Consider the following 18,498-nt stretch of genomic DNA (forward strand, 5'->3'; position numbering starts at 1 on the left):
TGAGGGGAGGCAGTTTATCTCTGCCTAGTGTCTACCTCCACACTGGCTGCCATTTTGAACCAAGCTATTTTAGTTTGTCCACTCTCCGTGGACCCTCTATTCCTTTGCTCTGGAGTCTTAAGACAAGTGGATGCAATGTGTATACAAAGCATCTATCTATCTATCTATCTATCTATCTATCTATCTATCTATCTATCTATCTATCTATCTATCTATCTATCTATCTATCCTACCTACCTACCTGCCTGCCTGCCTGCCTGCCTGCCTGCCTGCCTGCCTGCCTGCCTGCCTGCCTGCCTGCCTGCCTGCCTGCCTGCCTGCCTGCCTGCCTGCCTGCCTGCCTGCCTGCCTGCCTGCCTGCCTGCCTGCCTGCCTGCCTGCCACCCTGCCTGCCTGCCTGCCTGCCTGCCTGCCTGCCTGCCTGCCTGCCTGCCTGCCTGCCTGCCTGCCTGCCTGCCTGCCTGCCTGCCTGCCTGCCTGCCTGCCCACCCACCCACCCTGCCTGCCTGCCTGCCACCCACCCTGCCTGCCTGCCTGCCACCTGCCTGCCTGCCTGCCCCCTGCCTGCCTGCCTGCCTGCCTGCCTGCCTGCCTGCCTGCCTGCCTGCCTGCCTGCCTGCCTGCCTGCCTGCCTGCCTGCCTGCCTGCCTGCCTGCCTGCCTGCCTGCCTGCCTGCCTGCCTGCCTGCCTGCCTGCCTGCCTGCCTGCCTGCCTGCCTGCCTGCCTGCCTGCCTGCCTGCCTGCCTGCCTGCCTGCCTGCCTGCCACCTGCCTGCCTGCCTGCCTGCCTGCCTGCCTACCCTGCCTGCCTGCCTACCTACCTGCCTGCCTGCCTGCCACCCTCTCTGCCCTACCCTCTCCTCTCACCCTACCTCTCTCCACCCACCCACCCTGCCTACCTCTCTGCCTCTCTACCCTCTACCTACCTCTCTCCTACCTACTCTACCTCTCTACCTACCCTCTACCTCTCTACTCTACCTCTCTACCTCTCTCTCTCTACCTACCTCTCTCTCTCTACCTACCTCTCTCTCTCTACCTACCTCTCTCTCTCTCTACCTCTCTCTCTCTCTACCTACCTCTCTCTCTCTACCTACCTCTCTCTCTCTACCTACCTCTCTCTCTCTCTACCTACCTCTCTCTCTCTCTCTACCTACCTCTCTCTCTCTCTACCTACCTCTCTCTCTCTCTCTACCTACCTCTCTACCTCTCTCTCTACCTACCTCTCTCTCTACCTACCTCTCTACCTCTCTCTCTACCTACCTCTCTCTCTACCTACCTCTCTACCTACCTCTCTCTCTCTCTCTCTCCCTCTCTCTCATATTCATTTATATATAAATCAAAATAATAGAACTCACTGGGAATCGTCAGTGTGTGTGTCATCATTTGAAGGATGTTCAAGCTCGTGACAGTTTTCCAGTAAAGGAGGCTGGTCCCTGACAGAGGGAGACTGTGGCCTAATTCAGTCAGGCTATCTCTACTGATGGGCTGTCTGTCTCTTTCTCTCTCTAATTCGAGGTTGTGTTAAATCAACCGTGAGTGTGAAGTCTCACGTCTGCCACCTGAGAGGGATTTGTTTTTAGATTCTACTGCAGCGTACTGTATTGGGCTCTGTAGGAAATACTCTTAGGCTTGATGACCCGGGGCTACATCGCTTTTTCTCCTTCTTTTTTCTCTCTCTTACTATTCCCTCTTTCTTTCCTTCCATCTCTTTCCTTCCTTCCATCTCTTTCTCTCTCTTTCCTTCCATCTCTCTCTCTTTCCTTCCATCTCTCTCCTTCCATCTCTCTCTCCGGAGGTGTTTCTATGTAAAACACCACAGCTGTCTGAGGACTGAAACTTGACTGAGTTGTAATGGCGACGGGTTGTTAACAACAAAAAGGTGTGTATGTGCTGCCCATGGCGTGGGGCTCTACACACTAAGCCCATGTTAAGCCTAGTGAAAATCAGGGCTGACTCCTCATGATAGGACACAGGGCCTCTGTTTGAATGGTGGGATGGATGAGAGTTGTGGACTGATCCACTGAGCTGCAGCTACTTCAGTCACATACGGACCTGTTGGGGGTCAGTCCGGTAACAGTTGTTTGTGTTTTTGAAGAACGTAACATTGCAGTGCAGTCCCAATAGAAAAACATTTAGTCACTGATTTAATTGTAGTGTTTGATGTACAAAATCTCTTGACGATAAAAAATATCATCAGAGGGTAGTCCTATCAATAACATCCCATTTCTGTATTGTAGTTTGATTAGCTACGTATTCCGCATTAATGGAAGTACCACAAATATACCCCTGGCTGAAATGGCTCTCACTGAATCTGACAGTCAGCAAAACAACGGATGTGCCATTGAAGAGTGGGCTGCTGTGTGTTTGTGTGTTGGAATATTAATTAACTGAACAAGACAAAGGGTGGCTACTTTGAAGAATCTCAAATATAAAATATATTTTGGTGTGTTTAACACTTTATTTTGTGTTATTTCATAGATTTGATGTCTTCACTATTTTTTCTACAATGTGGAAAATAGTACAAAATGTAAGAAAAACCCTTGAATTAGTAGGTGTGTCCAAACCTTTGACTGGTAATGTACAGTACATGTAAACAGGCGTGGAAAGTGACTGGTAGCAGGAATATAGACACTTATGGTAATATACTAGTGGTAATACAGTGCCTTCAGAAAGTATTCATACCCCTTGACATATTCCACATTTTGTTGAGTTCAAAATTGATTGCATAGATTTTTTTCTTCTCCCATGTACACATAATATCCCATAATGACAAAGTGAAAACCGTTTTTAGAAATGTTTGCAAATTGATTGAAAATGAAAGTATTCACACCCCTGAGTCAATACATGTTAGAATCACCTTTGGCAGCGATTACAGTTGAGTCTTTCTGGGTAAGTTTCTAACAGCTTTGCATACAGTGCACATGAAAATCCAATGACAAGCATAGCCATAACATGATGCAGCCACCACCATGTTTGAACATTTGAAGAGTGGTACTCAGTGATGTGTTGCATTTGCCCCAAACATACCGTTTTGTATTTAGGACATAAAGTTTATTTTCTTTGTCACATTTGTAGCAGTTTTACTTTAGTGCCTTATTGCAAACAGGATGCATGTTTAGGAATATTTGTTATTCTGTACAGGCTTCCTTCTTTTCCCTCTGTCATTTAGGTTAGTATTGTGGAGTAACTATAATGTTATTGGTCCATCCTCAGTGTTCTCCTATCACCATTGGCCTCGTGGTGAAATCCCTGAGTCGTATCCGTACTATCCGGCAACTGAATTAGGAATGATGCCTGTATCTTTGTAGTGAGAACTTCACCGTCCTCAAAAAGGGATATTCAATGTCTGCTTTTTAAATGTTGCATCCATCTACTAATTAGGTGCTCTTCTTTTGCGAGGCATTGGAGAACGTCCCTGGACTTCGTGGTTGAATCTGTTTTGAAATTCACTCCTCAACTGAGGGACCTTAGAAAGTATTATTTGACTTGATTACTCCTGAACTAATTTAGGCTTGCCATATCAAAGGGGTTGAAACTTATTGACTGAAGACCTTTCTCAATTTAATCCATTTTAAATTCAGGCTGTAAAAAAAAAAAAAAAATGTGGAAAAAGTCAAGGGGTGTGAATACTTTCTGAATAATGTATATACTGTACATGTAAACAAGAGGAATAGTGACGAGTAGCTGCTAGCTAGAATTGGCACTGTGGTTTACAGGCTTTTCATGTCGTTTTCAGCCTCCCAGAGGTGAGTCATACAAGGATCCAACCCCAAATGATGAATCTATGACGCATGGAGAAAATCATAGTACCTTTTTTGAGTTCCTCAGTAATTAGTCAAAACACACAATGCAGGACATGTATTCCTCAATTCCACATAATCATCTATTCATATCTGTCAAATATAACCCCTTCAACTTTTAGTTGTTGATACAGTTGGCAGCTAAGGTTGAAGAGTGGTAGCTAAAGTTTAAGGGGTACATGTATGAGTCAATGTATTATATCTAAATGTGAAAGTTACTCTGAAAAAGTGGGTTTATTAGTTCATGATAATAGGTCACTATTGGTGTCAATGAGTATGCTGTTGAATTCAAACATATGATTTCACTATATACAGTTGAAGTTGGAAATGTACATACACTCAGGTTGGAGTCATTAAAACTTGTTTTTCAATCCCTCCACAAATTTCTTGTTAAAAAAAATATAGTTTTGGCAAGTCGGTTAGGATGTCTACTTTGTGCATGACGCAAGTCATTTTTCCAACAATTGTTTACAGACAGATTATTTCACTTATAATTCACTGTATCACAATTCCAGTGGATCAGAGGTTTACATACACTAAGTTGACTGTGCCTTTAAACAGCTTGGAAAATTCCACAAAATGATGTCATGGCTTTAGAAGCTAAGTGGCATAATTTGAGTCAGTTGGAGGTGTACCTGTGGATGTATTTCAAGGCCTACCTTCAACTCATTGCCTCTTTGCTTAACATCATGGGAAAATCAAAATAAATCAGCCAAGACCTCAGAAGAAAAAATTGTAGACCTCCACAAGTCTGGTCCATTCAGCAATTTCCAAATGCCTGAAAGAACCACGTTCATCTGTACAAACAATTGTACGCAAGTATAAACACCGTGGGACTGCGCAGCCATCATACCTCTCAGGAAGGAGACTGGTTCTGTCTCCTAGAGATGAATGTACTTTGGTGCGAAAAGTGAAAATCAATCCCAGAACAACAACAAAGGACCGTGTGAAGATGCTGGAGGAAACGGGTACAAAAGTATCCATATCCACAGTTAAACCAAATCAAATTTTATTTTAAACGAGTCCTATATCGACATAACCTGAAATGGCCGCTCAGTAAGGAAGAAGCCACTGCTCCAAAACCACCATAAAAAAGCTAGACTACGGTTTGCAACTGCACATGGGGACAAAGATCGTACTTTTTTGAGAAATGTCCTCTGGTCTGATGAAACAAAAATAGAACTGTTTGGCCATAATGACCATAGTTTTGCTTGGAGGAAAAAGGGGGAGGCTTGCAAGCTGAAGAACATCAGCATCCAACTGTGAAGCACGGGGGTGGCAGCATCATGTTGTCGGGGTGCTTTGCTGCAAGAGGGACTGGTGCACTTCACAAAATAGATGGCATCATGCGGGAGGAAATGTATGTGGATATATTGAAGCAACATCTCAAGAAATCAGTCAGGAAGTTAAAGCTTGGTCTCAAATGGGTCTTCCAAAGGGACAATGACCCCAAACATACTTCCAAAGTTGTGGCAAAATGGCTTAAGGACAACAAAGTCAAGGTATTGGAGTGGCCATCACAAAGCCCTGACCTCAATCCCATTTGTGGGCAGAACTGAAAAAGCCCTGAGGCCTCAAGTTTCCCATTTGAATGGGCAGAACTGCTACCCAAAACGTTTTACCCAGATTAAACGTGCAATGCTATCAAAATTCTAGTTGAGTAAACCTCTGACCCACTGGGGATGGCCTGAAATAAATCAATTACCATTTGACATTCAGTTTACTGACCAGCTCTGTCAGTGGAGGAATGGGCCAAAATCTAAAAACTCACCCAAACTTAACAAATTGTTGGGAATCTTGTGAACTTCCCCTTTAAACAAAGTAAACATCACTAAAATATTGGAATACTCTGATCCCAAAAGGTCATTTACAATGGTGTTCAGTCATTATCCAAGTTTCAAAGTTACAGCAAATACTTGTTGTTCAGTCATTATCCAAATTTCAAAGTTACAGGAAGTACAGATCCATTTCCTTGCCTCTCTGGTATGAGGAATTGAATGAAATAGCTGTCATTATTTCTCTACTAGCAATCTACTCTGCATACAGAATAGTGATGCTGGGACTATTGTATTATACCTGCCAAAATATTGCATGGGGTATTGGAAATGCATAAAACCACCTGATTTCTGCTGACACCAGCACTTTAAATCCCATTTTTCCTCGGCACACTCTTACCCCCTGCTAGATGAAGTGCTTTCTCCTGATGTTAAACGCCATTTTAAACATCATGTTTTTACTGCTTCTGTTCTTCCTGAATCAGAAGAACAAGTCTAATGACTGATGCTGCTTTAAAAAACAGAGAATAAGCATAGAGTCAAGAGTGTATGGAAACTCCAAGAGCTACACACTTCACCTTGGCTCGTGTATGGGGTTACAAAGGCAATGTCACAGACGAGTCGAGGTGTGAAATAAATAAAAGCGGAAATAAATAATTCTCTCTACTATTATTCTGACATTTCACATTCTTAAAATAAAGTGGTGATCCTAACTGACTTAAGACAGGGAATTTTTACTCAGATTAAATGTCAGGAATTGTGAAAAACTGAGTTTAAATGTATTTGGCTTCCGACTTCAAGTGTGTGTGTGTGTGTGTGTGTGTGTGTGTATGTATGTATGTATGTATTTACTTCTATTTTCTCCAACACCCTCACTCAGATTTGAAATTGCCCCACACCCTCTAACCTTGTCCTGTCCTCCCTCAGGTGATGAGCCAAGCAGAGTGTCAACAGAAGTACCTGGTCCAGTCCATCGAGTCCCTCCCCACGAGAGGACCCCTTTCCTGCCTGGACCAGGACCTCCTGCTCCTCAAAGCCACGTCGGCTGCCACCATGAGCTGCCTGGGAGAATGCCTGAACATCCTGCAACAGACCCAGACCCACAGCCAGCCCCAGGCCTCCCAGCCCAACCACACCTGCGGTCCCTCCTCCGGTGAGTCCGCCACAGGCATCCCCCACCCCGTCTCCCCTTAGCCCCTGACAGCAGCTGCAAGGGCCTGAAAGGAGAACATGGTTCTGAGAGAAGCCTTACTTGGCAATCAAACTAGATCCATGAGAGAGAATCTGGTACTTACAGGTATCCAAGAGAAAGAAGGAGAAGTTCCTGAATCTGTAGTTAGAATCTGAAGCGCTGTAAGGAGGAACTCTCTATCAGATTGCTATCGACAAAATGCAACTCGAACGTGTACACTGCTTCGGACAGAGAGCGCAGAGGTATGAACGCCCAATCGTTGCCAAATGTGCTTTCTTTAAAGATAAAATAATGGTTAAAAGTCCGGGTAAAATATTTGCTGGCACGAAAATAGGCATGAATGACCAGTTCCCGAAGGAAATTGCTGAACGGCGCAAAGTTCTGTATCCAATTTTCAAGAAAAATAAATTGAAAGGGAAACGAGTAGCTCTCGTCATTGATAAACTGTATATTGACAACCAGTCGTTCAGAGACACAAAGACCACGCGATTCTAAAAATCACAGATCTCATAGAGGAGACATAATGAAACACAATTCTAGCCTTGTTACGGGATTGAATAATACAAAAAAAGTATATATATTATATATATAGCTTTTCTATTTATCTTCAAATATAACTCATTGGAACACAAAAGCACATTCAACATGGCAGAGATAAAAACCCAGCAGATAGAAGGCACGGTATGTGTGGATGTATTGAGATGGATGGTGTGGTGTGCTTTTTGGTGTTTGGATAAGTATGGCGTTAAGTGAATGAGAAAGGAAATGGTTGCATATCCCAGAACCAATGTCTGTCTGTGAGCAGGGGTTGTGAGAGAGCTTTCAATTTTGTGCAGATGAGGGATATAAACTCTGCAAAAAAAGAAATGTCCTCTCATTGTCAACTGCATTTATTTTCAGCAAACTGAACATGTGTAAATATTTGTATGAACATAACCAGATTCAACAACTGAGACAAACTGAACAAGTTCCACAGACATGTGACTAACAGAAATTGAATAATGTGTCCCTGAACAAAGGGGGGAGGGGTTCAAAATTAATATTAACAGTCAGCTGCATTAAGTACTGCAGTGCATCTCCTCCGCATGGACTGCACCAGATTTACCAGTTCTTGCTGTGAGATGTTACCCTCTTCCACCAAGGCAGCTGCAAATTCCCGGACATTTCTGGGGGGAATGGCCCTAGCCCTCCGATCCAACAGGTCCCAGACATGCTCAATGGGATTGCGATCCGGGCTCTTCGCTGGCCATGGCAGAACACTGACATTCCTGTCTTGCAGGAAATCACGCACAGAACGAGCAGTATGGCTGGTGGCATTGTCGTGCTGGAGGGTCATGTCAGGATGAGCCTGCAGGAAGGGTACCACATGAGGGAGGAGGATGTCTTCCCTGTAACGCACAGCGTTGAGATTGCCTGCAATGACAACAAGCTCAGCCCTATGATGCTGTGACACACCACCCCAGACCATGACGGACCCTCCACCTCCAAATCGATCCTGCTCCAGAGTACAGGCCTTGGTGTAACCCTCATTCCTTCGACGATAAACGCAAAGCCGACCATCACCCCTGGTGAGACAAAACCGCGACTCTTCAGTGAAGAGCACTTTTTGCTAGTCCTGTCTGGTCCAGCGACGGTGGGTTTTTGCCCATGGGCGACGTTGTTGCCGGTGATGTCTGGTGAGGACCTGCCTTACAACAGGCCTACAAGCCCTTAGTCCAGCCTCTCTCAGGCTATTGCGGACAGTCTGAGCACTGATGGAGGGATTGTGCGTTCTTGATGAAACTCGGCAGTTGTTGTTGCCATCCTGTACCTGTCCCGCAGGAGTGATGTTCGGATGTAACGATCCTGTGCAGGTGTTGTTACATGTGGTCTGCCACTGCGAGGACAATCAGCTGTCAGTCCTGTCTCCCTGTAGCATTGTCTTAGGCATCTGACAGTACGGACATTTCAATTTCTTGCCCTAGCCACATCTGCAGTCCTCATGCCTCCTTGCAGCATGCCTAACCCACGCTCACGCAGATGAGCAGGGACCCTGGGCATCTTTCTTTTGGTGTTTTTCACCAAAAGAAATATGAAAGGCCTCTTTAGTGTCCTAAGGTTTCATAACCGTGACCTTAATTGCCTACCGTCTGTAAGCTGCTAGTGTCTTAACGACCGTTCCACAGGTGCATGTTCATTAATTGTTTATGGTTCAATTGAACAAGCATGGGAAACAGTGTTTAAACCCTTTACAATGAAGATCTGTGAAGTTATTTGGATTTTACATTTTAGTTTACTTTTTATAATGAATTATACATCTTATTTATTGCCCTATCATGGTGGAATAGCATTTTTAAAAAAAAATTATACATCTCATTTATTTATTGCCCCATCATGGGGAACTACATTTTAAAAATAAATTTATACATCAAATGTATTTATTTAGGGTATGTCTAGGGTATAGGGTCCACAACCCTATACCCTAGACACCCACCTGAATGACCCAGATACTAAGGAGAAGTCCCTAGCTGTTTTATGGGCCTGCTGTAAGTGGTCTGTATGCAGCCGAAATGTGGTCAGAGACCTAGAGCAGCACTGCCCCCTCAAGATCCTGAGCCTGCTTGGCAGGGTTGGTAATGCAAAGCCAAATCCCCCTAAAGGGAGAGCATACTACACAAGGAAATTCTCAAAGCTGCTAATGAGAACCTTGACGACCTTGTACCTAGCCGGTGGGGATTCCTGTGGGTTGCCCCCACCCAGGCAGTGGCAGTACTGGCAACACTAGCTGCAGTAACCCATGGGGAGGGGGTCACACTCAGACATTCAGAGAGGGGGTATATTATTGTAGCCCTGGTGACACAAAATCAAAGGTCTGACTGCACTGAGATGCTTGGGAATATGGTCAATACGGGGGACTGTGTTGTGGGTGTTTCAGGGGAAGGGGGTTTATCTCCATCATCTAGGACGTGGCAATGGTTAATCAAATATCCCCACTTCTGCCCATTTTTTGCTCAGTCTTGCAGGCCTTTTACAGCTGCAACTGTATATGTATTCATAAATCAAGACCTTTCTTGAGTTGGGCTCTGGGATGGTGCAACTGTTACAGTGCCTTGCGAAAGTATTCGGCCCCCTTGAACTTGAACCCTTGGAGTCTGCAAAAGACCTGAGACTGGGACGGAGATTTATCTTCCAACAAGACAATGATCCAAAACATAAAGCAAAATCTACAATGGAATGGTTCAAAAATAAACATATCCAGGTGTTAGAATGGCCAAGTCAAAGTCCAGACCTGAATCCAATCGAGAATCTGTGGAAAGAACTGAAAACTGCTGTTCACAAATGCTCTCCATCCAACCTCACTGAGCTCGAGCTGTTTTGCAAGGAGGAATGGGAAAAAATGTCAGTCTCTCGATGTGCAAAACTGATAGAGACATACCCCAAGCGACTTACAGCTGTAATCGCAGCAAAAGGTGGCGCTACAAAGTATTAACTTAAGGGGGCTGAATAATTTTGCACGCCCAATTTTTCAGTTTTTGCTTTGTTAAAAAAGTTTGAAATATCCAATAAATGTCGTTCCACTTCATGATTGTGTCCCACTTGTTGTTGATTCTTCACAAAAAAATACAGTTTTATATCTTTATGTTTGAAGCCTGAAATGTGGCAAAAGGTCGCAAAGTTCAAGGGGGCCGAATACTTTCGCAAGGCACTGTAAGTCTATGGTTGTTGTGGGGGAAAGGGGTTGTGTGTGTGTGTGTGTGTGTGAGTGTGTGTACAGCGGGGCAAAAAAGTATTTAGTCAGCCACCATTTGTGCAAGTTCTCGCACTTAAAAAGATGAGAGAGGCCTGTAATTTATCATAGGTACACTTCAACTATGACAGAGAAAATGAGAGAAAAAATCCAGAAAATCACATTGTAGGATTTTTAATGAATTTATTTGCAAATTATGGTGGAAAATAAGTATTTGGTCAATAAACTTTTATCTCAATACTTTGTTATATACCCTTTGTTGGCAATGACAGAGGTCAAACGTTTTCTGTATGAGTGTGTGTGTGTGGCTGTGTATCCCACAACTGTTGCGAGGGAGTAAAAGACGTTATGGACAATATAGGATGAGTCACAATAATTGTTTGATATAATACTAATTGTTTGCCATAATGTTCATTTAATGTTGTAAATGACTATTTACGACAGATTTAAAAATAAAAAAAATGAATTTCTACATAGGCGTACAGAGGCCCATTATCAGCAACCATCACTCCTGTGTTCCAATGGCACATTGTGTTAGCTAATCCAAGAATATAATTTTAAAAGGCTAATTGATCATTAGAAAAACCCTTTTGCAATTATGTTAGCAGAGCTGAAAACTGTTGTCCTGATTTAAAGAAGCAATAAAACTGGCCTTCCACTAAAGCCAAATTTTGCTTTGACGTCAATGGAAGACGAACCGAACATTTGGAAGTTAGGATTCGCACATTCAAGAAAACCTTCCACCTTTTCACATTTTATTCCTAGTTCAGGATCAGTTTCGCTTTTAAATACATGGTTATATTTGACATAAGGTTGGGGTTGAGCTGGCCCTAGAGCAGTACTTATGAACAACCAACCTCTGTCTGGTGCAAGTAGATGTAATGGTTTGGCTAGGAATGAGGATGATGGTTGGGATGGGGGTTGTTTCTCTGTCTCCTTATGTCTTCTCTTCTGGTGTTCTTATTTATGTCCTAACAGTCACCCTTCCCTGTACGTCAGACAGGGGGTGGTGTGGAGTGGGACCGCCAGGCCGCAAGTACAAACCAGTTTCTTTCCACTGCCTTGCTCACAACGCGTTGTCTTGTGGGGGACCTGCTGTGCCCCGGTGCCACCTTCACTAGGGTGACCTTCACTAGGGTGAAGGTGGCACTGGCATGGATGTATTCCAGATTAGATTAGGACTGTGGCACACTGGCATTGGAGTGTTTGGGGGGGGGCGCGCGCGCGCAACATCCATTCAACACTGTCCTGAGCCAACCCTTGCAACAGCCACTGCATGGGCAGGGTCACATTGTTGCGCCCGACAAGCGCCAAGCACGAGGTCGGAACGCAAATTGGCTGACTGGCACGGTCCCTGCGGGTCACGCCCTTAGAAATCTCTTTGGCGCTGTGGGTACTGTATGCCTGGAGCTTTTTAAAGGTCTTTGTGAAACTTCCCGGAAACCCTGTACGTTCTATTGGGTGGCCTACTGAGTGATGTCATGGAGGAACTGGCTGCTCGTTGCTTTTTTGGTTCTCGTGCTCCCACTACTACACAGCCTGGTTCTCGTGCTCCCACTACTACACAGCCTGGTTCTCGTGCTCCCACTACTACACAGCTTGGTTCTCGTGCTCCCACTACTACACAGCTTGGTTCTCGTGCTCCCACTACTACACAGCCTGGTTCTCGTGCTCCCACTACTACACAGCTTGGTTCTCGTGCTCCCACTACTACACAGCTTGGTTCTCGTGCTCCCACTACTACACAGTTTGCTGACGGCCCATTTCAAATGCTTAACGTGGAGCGTTTCCTTTTTGCAGATCAAAATCCATGAAGGAATGAATTGCCTCGCCAAGAGTTTTATTTTATCCCCATCGTGAAATAACTAGCAAATGTGCCATGTCTCCAAATGGTACTAGGGGCAAATCAAGTGGCATTTCACACAAATGAATGAGAGGGCTGAGTGTGTTTTGACTTCTTTCTTGTATGGGAGGTGGGGAGGAGGGAGAATGTGTCAGCTACTTGAACTCTGTGAAGCGTTCAATCTGAGGTGCATTTAACTCTAATGAACTTATCCTCTGCAGCAGAGGTAACTCTGGGTCTTCTTTTCCTGTGGCGGTCCTCATTAGAGCCAGTAAAGCGGCACAAATGAGGCGCATTGAGGTCCCAGCCCTGAAATGGAAGACACAGCCATTTTGAAAAGCATACTGTAGTGCATGAATTTTTCTGTACAACACTCCTGGCCTGCAGCGTAACCCTGTTCACACCCACGTCTGTTTTCATTGACACACTCTCTTTTAGGTGCTTCTTCTGCTTTTGGTGGTGCATCATCTTCATTGTGTGACCATCACTAAGCTCACAGCTGTTCAGTGACAGCCACTGGATACCATCCAGATTTGAATAGGGAGGACACAGCGATTAATTCCTGGCACGAGAAAATGTATTTTCTCTCCCCAAAAGAATGGACAACTGCAGTGATAATTTCCCCCCCCCAGCCCGAATTGCATCACATGTAACAAATGTTTTATGCTCTTACAAAGGATATTTTATTAGTTCCTTCACGACTTATCTTTGTTCCTTGAACACGTGTACATTTATTTTAACTACAGAATAAATAGGTCGAGAAAATGCAACAAAAGCAGGGACCTCAGCAATGCAAAATATGCTGGTCATCCGCAGTGCTGCCACTTGTTATACAGTACTCTCTTATGTGCATGCATTTTTCAATGGAGGATACCATTAGCTACGGTAGGGGTTTGCTGCCCTGTGTACTGAGGGCTCTGCCTGCCAGATCAACAGAAGCCTGCATGGAGGGCAGTGTCAAAGCATTCTGACACCCTGGGCACCTCGCCAGTCGACTCGGCTCAACTGGACCATCAATAATGGACACCAGAGAGTAGAGAGACGAAGGTGCATTAGAGTTAACCCAATCTCAACTGGGGGAGGATTGGAATTTGGAAACGGTCCTCAGCAGCGCTCTACTTACAGGGTCTTGATTGCGTGGACTTGCATTAGGTAGGCCGCAGCCTGCGTTTCAGCTCATCCTACTAGACAAGTAGCTGAACTTGCGTGGGTGTACACTAATTATAGACCGGAGTCATGTGGCTTGACCAATCACGTGTCAAGGCGGGCACTGCACAGCTTAGCATCTCAACAGACACTATTTGTATGGTCTTTCATTTGGTCGGGTTATTTGTGCTCATCAAAATGGTTAAACAACTGAAACGGTCCCATGCCGCTGGTAGATCATGTTAGATTTGGCCATACACATACAGGTGGGCACTGAATGACATGCAGGGGGAAGGGGAACAAATTAAATACACAGGTTACAATTACCTCCCTCTCCATTTCTAGTCCTTGATATGTGGGAAGTCGTGACTTGTATTTTAATAACAAGCAAGAAAAATAAATCACCTCATCATAGGCACAAACACAACACAAAGACATCTTGCTCACAGTTGACAGTTTCCATAACTTGTTCATATCCTAAATGTATTCACACAGTATGTAGGTCTAGTTCTTATCAAACACATTTACAAATGACCAGTCATTTTCTGACCAATGTCTGTCAGAATGCATTGCTCCATTTTGATTCTTCCTATCATTTTGGAAACGGCTCACTCTCGTCCCCCCGAGTGGAAGAATGTGATTGTTCTATTCTCCTCATTCCTTCCCATATTCTATTACCTCAATGGCAGCAGTCCTGTAAATTGTCTGTTAGATTTCAACTAGACTGGTTATGGAAATACACAGAACACCTTGTCAAAGGAACGTCATGGCCTTCAGTTTAATAGTGTTACAAAAGAACACGTTCTGACAGAATAGTAGCAACAAAAGTATTAGACTGGTGACCCTCGGAACAATGATTCCTCACCAGTCCTGCAGTCTCTTTCAGAACATTTTGGTTTCTCATTTCGAGCTCCGAACACACACCACTTTTTGACTCCTAGATTCTGCAAGTCAGAGCCGCAAGTTCACCGTCCGTATACTCACACAAACACTCAGATTACATTTCCTGTTGTCTTGTCTTTGAGTGGCAGATCGGTTCAGCTAGATCACCCTCATATACCTATTCCATATCTATCTCCGTTGTTTTTTGGTTTCAAAAAGCTTATCTGATTTCCAAAGAAAATAGAGAATGATGAGGATAGTTCACTGCTATATACACCTTTTCTATTCATATACTGTATAAGTAAGTCAATATACACTGAGTATACAACACATTAGGAACACCTTAATATTGAGTTGTAACCCCTTTTGCCCTTAGAACAGCCTCAATTCGTCAGGGCATGGACCCTACAAGGTGTTGAATGCATTCCACAGGGATGCTGGCCCATGTAGACTCCAATGCTTCCCACAGTTGTGTCAAGTTGGCTGGATGTCCTTTGGGTAGTGGACCATTCTTGATACACACAGGGGAAACTGTTGAGTGTGAAACCCAGCAGCATTGATAGTTCTTGACACACTCAAACCGGTGCGCCTGGCACCTCCTACCATACTCTGTTCAAAGGTACTTAAACCTGTTGTCTTGCCCATTCACCCTCTGAATGGCACATATACACAATCCAGGTCTTAACTGTCTCAAGGCTTAAAAATCCTTCTTTAACCTGTCTCCTCCCCTTCATCTACACTGACTGAAGTGGATTTAACAAGTGACATCAATAAGGGATCATAGACTGACCAGGTAAATCCTAATGTTTTGTACACTCTAAGTGTAAGTCAGTCAATACCAGGTGTCCTTAATGTTTTTTACACTCTGTGTAAGTCAATCAATACGGATCAATGAAGCTTGAGATCTGGCCAAAGGCTCATAGATCCCAGCTGTCAGTGTACCCCCCTGAACGTGGTCTGAAATCAGTTGGTTCTGACCCTCTCTAATGATCCCTTTGCAGATGGTGTTCCTGTGTGGACTGTACCAAATTCGCCTACGGGGGAGCAACTGAAGAACGGTGGCCCAACCGCTCTACGCTCTGCAGAGCCCTCCCCAGCCCTCAGGAAAAGAAGCCCCCATGGTGCTGAGGTAAGGGGAGATTTTTTACACACACCTCTTACCTTAATTACTCACCATATGCAGTATACTCTCACACATTGAGCCTCTGGGGTGTCTGTACGCGTGTGTGTTTCATCCCCGGTTAAAGGGGCCAGGTTCTTCAGAAGCATCTCGAAAGTGGTGGGTTATTGTAACTTGACAGAGGAGACGACATGACTGCTTCCAAAGATCTCTCCATCTGCGCCCGCTCTAAGGGTAGCAGAGGTATTACCCAGGGCATCAACTGATAAGGGCCTATCAATTAAGACATTTTGAACCAATCATAAACATGCATACCTTGATCAAGTGCATGCACATTTTAACGAATGCACTGTGAGCATAACACTTGCTGTATATTGTCATACACAACATTTGTTTTGCATGTGGTGCTTTCACGCTTGAGTGAGAAATTCAGCGTATCTAAGTCATGTCCTGTGTCAGAGCAAGGAGAGGAAATACAGTCTAATAAGATACAATTCTATTCATCACATGCGCCGAATAAAACCGTGAAATGCTTACTTTACAAAGCCCCTAATTAACCAACAATGCGGTTTTAAGAAAATAAGAGTTAAAGAAATATAGATGAAATAAACTAAAGTGAAACAATTAAAGCGTAACAAGGAAGTAACAATAATGAGGCTATGCACAGGGGGTACAGGTTAGTGGAGGTAATATATATACAGTACCAGTCAGTGTTTCTATACACCTACTCATTCCAGAATAGTAGTGAAGACTATTAAAGTGTTATATTTTATATGTGAGATTCTTCAAAGTAGCCACCCTTTGCCTTGATGACAGCTTTGCACACTCTTGTGTGTTATTAGTTTAAGCAGACTGTGTTTGTCTATTGTTGTGACTCGTGATGATGCGATTGCGTTTTTCCTCTGTTGTGAAATTCCATTGCAGTGACTGTGTTGCTCAGAGGGGCGTAGGAACTCAATGCACTTCTAAAATGTTAATAGTGATGCTAGTGCCGGTTAGTGTGTGTGTGTGGGGGGCTTCCCATGAATATCTAATAGAACAGGGGAGTTACAATGTCACAGAAATCGCTCTCTCATTTGAATCACATTGAACTTTGATTCTGACATTATTATTATTCCATCATCCCAGTTGAACGATATTTTACATTCCGAATGAGACCAAGATTAATGAGGAGATTGTCCCCTCTAACACATCGGCTGTCATGCTAAGGCATAATAACCCTGTCGAATGTTACAATTAGAACATTACTTTGTCATAAATGCTTGTCATTACAGATTAATTCTAGCCTCGTAATTACCAGACTGATTATCGCTGCGCTATTATATCCGTGCAGCGTTTTCATGTCAACTCACGGGATCGGGCGGCTCACGAGGATAGATTAATTCAACACCCATGTCAGTACACAAATCTCAATCAGAATACACAATGAGGTTGAATGGGGGGGGGTTTAAGTGGCTTTTTGATCTTGATGGGTGCTGAGAATAATTGCAATCCAGACAAATACCATCATGAGGTATACAACAGGTATTATAAACCCAACTTGTAATTTAGAAGGATTGAAACGTAATGTAACAGGCTTTGTATGGTAATTAGTAATAGACCGAGGACTGTAAATCGCTTAATGTGTGTCTGTGGTGACTTTTACTACTCTATGGATTCCCTGTATATTTTCATCGTAATAGGTCAAACATTGATAATAAGACTAAGTCCAGTGATCCATGCTTAAGGCAGTTATATTGTAAAAAAAAAAAAAAAAAAGTATGTACTAGGCCTACAATTGAACTACGTCGATCATTTCCACACAGTCTCATTTTGCAGAGGGTGTTAGATAAATCAATGTGGAAGTTTGATATGGTCAGGTGACTTGGTGTGTCGACAGGATAAATCAATGGTTACGTGTGGTGGTGCTGGTGCCAGCCTCATCTGGGCTCTCTCCCATTTGGCTAGGGGCTTCCCTATGATCAAATCCCCCATGACTGTGATGTATAGAGGATTTCCAGTGAGCGCTTGGAATTGGTGTTTGTTCGATGGCAGTTACTCAATACAAGTGTTTTTTGGTGGTGGGGGGGGGGGTTCATCTTCAAATCTTTCTGTGGACTATTGCAAAAAATGCCAAAGTAGTCACAGAACTTTGCTTATGTGGCAGAGTTAGAGAAGAGGTAGAGAGTCTGGTTAGAGGGTTTTTCTATTACATGCTGAAAAGTTATTTTGGAACTTTGCTTTGTTGAGTGCCATATACAGTAAATATTTCATGTGATTTCATTGGTCAAGATTTTCTGTGCTGTGTATCTGGACTAGATTGCATCACCAGTCTGTCTATAGGTCACAGCAATAGAGTCCACCAAAAACAATCACAACTTGAAACTTTCTGATAGTTCACCCAGACTGTGTGTCGAGACTAGCGGCTAGCTACTTCTCCAACCCCCCTTTGTTCTGATGTGTGAAACCAACATTTCATTAACGGTTCTAGAGCTGGAGGGGCCTGTCGAGGAAGAGGGCAAAGAGGAGATGAAGCTAATTGCCAAGGCTCATTAGTCCAGCTTGACACAGTTTTATCTTCTAATGATAGCCGACACCCTCATATATTCTCGATTCATTATTCTCGCTCCAATCAGGGAAGACAGAGTGTCTGCCATCTTCTGCTTCTGCCTTAGTAAGGAGAGTAGTCAAGAAGGAGTTAGAGATATGAGGAAAGGATTCATCTCAAGTGGATGGTTGTTTTTTTAAAAACTTTTGGGGCCATTGAACTATAGTGATTTTCAGGAGTTGAGATGATAGAGGTGGCTAATGGATGTGGTGCATAGAGTGATTGACAGGGGGTACATGTGCTCGTCAGAACTGCAGGGATGAATTTGGTAGAGTTTAGAGGAGCTGGTGTCAAGCCTGCCCCCTGGTGGCTTTGAAATACACTGCTCAAAAAAATAAAGGGAACACTAAAATAACACATCCTAGATCTGAATGAATGAAATATTCTTATTAAATACTTTTTTCTTTACATAGTTGAATGTGCTGAC

General features: G+C 43.8%; 1 protein-coding gene across 2 annotated transcripts in view; it reads left to right on the forward strand.

The window, feature by feature from the left end:
- The window catches only part of LOC112264983 (oxysterol-binding protein-related protein 10-like), a 131,078-nt gene that overhangs the window by 83,422 nt on the left and 29,158 nt on the right, over positions 1-18,498 (forward strand). For both annotated transcript variants that reach the window (XR_006078622.1, XM_042295740.1), the window contains exons 6-7: positions 6,502-6,727; positions 15,366-15,493. Coding sequence is in view for 1 of the 2 variants with exons in the window: in XM_042295740.1 (XP_042151674.1) it covers positions 6,502-6,727; positions 15,366-15,493 (354 nt within the window). In the remaining variant the exon portion in view is untranslated. The remainder of the gene's footprint in view (positions 1-6,501; positions 6,728-15,365; positions 15,494-18,498) is intronic.

This window comes from Oncorhynchus tshawytscha, linkage group LG13 (assembly GCF_018296145.1).
Source record: "Oncorhynchus tshawytscha isolate Ot180627B linkage group LG13, Otsh_v2.0, whole genome shotgun sequence".
Lineage (NCBI taxonomy): Eukaryota > Metazoa > Chordata > Actinopteri > Salmoniformes > Salmonidae > Oncorhynchus > Oncorhynchus tshawytscha.